We start from the raw sequence: 2,884 nt of genomic DNA, 5'->3' as shown, positions 1-2,884 counted from the left end.
CAACCACAAGCACATAATCCACATCAGTCTCAGCAACTGAGGGAGCGCCGCACTGTCGGAGGGTCAGTGCTGAGGAAGCGCCGCACTGTCGGAGGGTCAGTGCTGAGGGAGCGCCGCACTGTCGGAGGGTCAGTGCTGAGGGAGCGCCGCACTGTCGGAGGGTCAGTGTTGAGGGAGCGGGGTACTGTCGGAGGGTCAGTGCTGAGGGAGTGCCGCACGGTCAGAGAGTCAGTGCTGAGGGAGGGGGCACTGTCGGAGGGTCAGTGTTGAGGGAGTGCCGCACTGTCGGAGGGTCAGTGCTGAGGGAGTGCCGCACTGTCGGATAGTCAGTGCTGAGGGAGTGGGCACTGTCAGAGGGTCAGTGCTGAGGGAGGCTGTTCCATTATTCCACAGTATCCAGCGCCATCCACTTCTCAACAACAACCACAAGCACATAATCCACATCAGTCTCAGCAACTGAGGGAGCGGGCACTGTCGGAGGGTCAGTGCTGAGGGAGTAGGCACTGTTGGAGGGTCAGTGCTGAGGGAGCGGGGTACTGTCGGAGGGTCAGTGCTGAGGGAGTGCCGCACGGTCAGACAGTCAGTGCTGTGGGAGGGGGCACTGTCGGAGGGTCAGTGCTGAGGGGGTGCTGCACTGTCAGAGGGTCAGTGCTGAGGGAGCGCCGCACTGTTGGAGGGTCAGAGCTGAGGGATTGCTGCACTGCTCAGGGAGTACAGCCCCTCAAAAAATTGCGGTGGAAAGGTCTTACACAATGACGTTTCTCCACTGCACCTTGGTGGCAGCTACCCCAAGCTTTAGTGCTTCCCTTAGCATCAAGAACTGGAATGTGAAATATGCCAATCCACAACACTCACTTGCAGTCAGCTCTTTGCTCTGGAAGACCAAGGCATTTCAGACAGACCAAAGAGCCTCTTTCACCAAGTCAATGGTCTTCCAAGCGCAGTCAATATTTGCCTCAAAACCAGGGAACAGCCGGTGGACCATAGAGTCCTGTGTCACTAAAATACTCGCAACGCATCTTGCTCTCCAGACCTTCTTCCAAAGGCATATTACAGTGGAGACGCAAAACAGGCTCTGCAGCACTGGCACTATCTCTAGGGCAGTGTATGCAAGAACTAAGGCCAAGTATGGACTGACAGGAAAAGGTCCTTGAGAAGCCCTTTCTCGGTCCTGTGATAGCCTAAACAAGTTGATGTTTCACTGGATTGCATGAGACTCATCAAACATACTTCAGGCCAGTCACTGTTGAGCTCATCGTAATGTCTCACTGTGAATGGGAAGTAAATGGATACCAGCATGCTGAGACACGCAGTCCCTTTCCACAACTGATGTGTTGGCTCAATGGAGTAAATGAGAAAACTAATGCTCCAACACCATAGCACTGCATAGCTCCAGCATCCTCAGGCCTCCCTGGAAATGTGGAAGCTGCAGTATATCTCTGAGGCTCTAGGTGGCAGCAGCAAGCTGCCAACTCTCAATAGAGCATTTCCAGCAATTATAAGGATTTCTGGAGCAAGATGGGTCATGACAGGACTTCAGGGCAAACTGGTCTCTATGACTACACCTTACGCTGAAAACAGTTTCAGAGCTTAATCCTCAATAGTGGAATTTGAACCCACTAGAACAACATTTATGTCCCATCTCAGAGGGCAGTTAAGAGTGAACCATATTACTGTGGATCTGGAGTGACATGTAGGTTGACATTAGTCAACCAGATGGTTTTTCCAACAATCAACAACAGTCATTTGATTCACAATTTCAGATATCATTGAATTCAAATTCCATCTGCCATGGCAGAATTGAAACCTGGGTCCCCAGAGCATTACCTGGGTCTCTGGATTAATGGTCTAGTGGTAATTCCACGAGGCCATCACATCCCCTCATTACCTGCATGCCCAGAAAATTAGCTTTGACCATTGGATCTCAAGCCAAGAGACATTAGCCCACTGTTAAAATGCCCCTGCGGGACAGGAAGAGGGTTTGGAAGCAGACGGTGGGGCAGTAGCACAAGGAGATGTGGAAGAGTTAAGATTTGGAGCAGTACCTGTGATGAGAGGACAGGATGTGAGGCTGAGGTATTTGAGAGACTGGAAGGCTCGTAGCTGCCGGAGCAGGTCATTGGTAGCGTATGGATAACAGTTGAGGACGAGTTTCTGGATCTGGCATCCGAAAAAGAGTTCAATGGATTTGGGCCGAAGTAATCGTTGGTTGATCATGTGCAGGAGAAGGTGTTCAGCGAGGTCAGGGGTCAAACAGGCCAGGCTCCGACTGTACTGCATACTGGGAGCTGCACAAACACAACAAACAACAGTGAAACAAGCAATACTCACAGTAACACGAATATCAAACATAACGTAGAACTCACTTCCTGGGAGTGTTCGATAGGGATAGTGTAGAGAGAGCTTTACTCTCTATCTAACACCGTGCTAGCCCTGTCCTGGGAGTGTTCGATAGGGATAGTGTAGAGAGAGCTTTACTCTCTATCTAACACCGTGCTAGCCCTGTCCTGGGAGTGTTCGATAGGGATAGTGTGGAGAGAGCTTTACTCTCTACCTAACACCGTGCTGGCCCTGTCCTGGGAGTGTTCGATAGGGCTAGTGTGGAGAGAGCTTTACTCTCTATCTAACACCGTGCTGGCCCTGTCCTGGGAGCGTTCGATAGGGATAGAGAGCTTTACTCTCTATCTAACACCGTGCTGGCCCTGTCCAGAGAGTGTTCGATAGGGATAGTGTGGAGAGAGCTTTACTCTCTATTTAACACCGTGCTAGCCCTGTCCTGGGAGTGTTCGATAGGGATAGTGTGGAGAGAGCTTTACTCTCTATCTAACACCGTGCTGGCCCTGTCCTGGGAGTGTTCGATAGGGATAGTGTGGAGAGAGCTTTA

At 51.2% G+C, this 2,884-nt stretch overlaps 1 protein-coding gene across 1 annotated transcript in view; it reads right to left on the bottom strand.

Moving 5' to 3' along the window:
• The window catches only part of LOC125482343 (F-box protein At-B-like), a gene marked incomplete at both ends in the record, with an annotated part of 7,570 nt that extends 5,282 nt beyond the window's left edge, over nt 1-2,288 (bottom strand). The window contains one exon of the mRNA XM_048594399.1: nt 2,046-2,288. Within this exon, the coding sequence (XP_048450356.1) occupies nt 2,046-2,288 (243 nt within the window). The remainder of the gene's footprint in view (nt 1-2,045) is intronic.
• Between the last annotated feature and the right edge of the window lie 596 nt (nt 2,289-2,884).

This window comes from Rhincodon typus, unplaced genomic scaffold (assembly GCF_021869965.1).
Source record: "Rhincodon typus isolate 14 unplaced genomic scaffold, sRhiTyp1.1 hic_rhity00009006, whole genome shotgun sequence".
In the NCBI taxonomy this organism is placed as follows: domain Eukaryota; kingdom Metazoa; phylum Chordata; class Chondrichthyes; order Orectolobiformes; family Rhincodontidae; genus Rhincodon; species Rhincodon typus.
The sequence above is the reverse complement of the archived record's forward strand: the minus strand, read 5'-3'. Positions and strand labels throughout refer to the sequence as shown.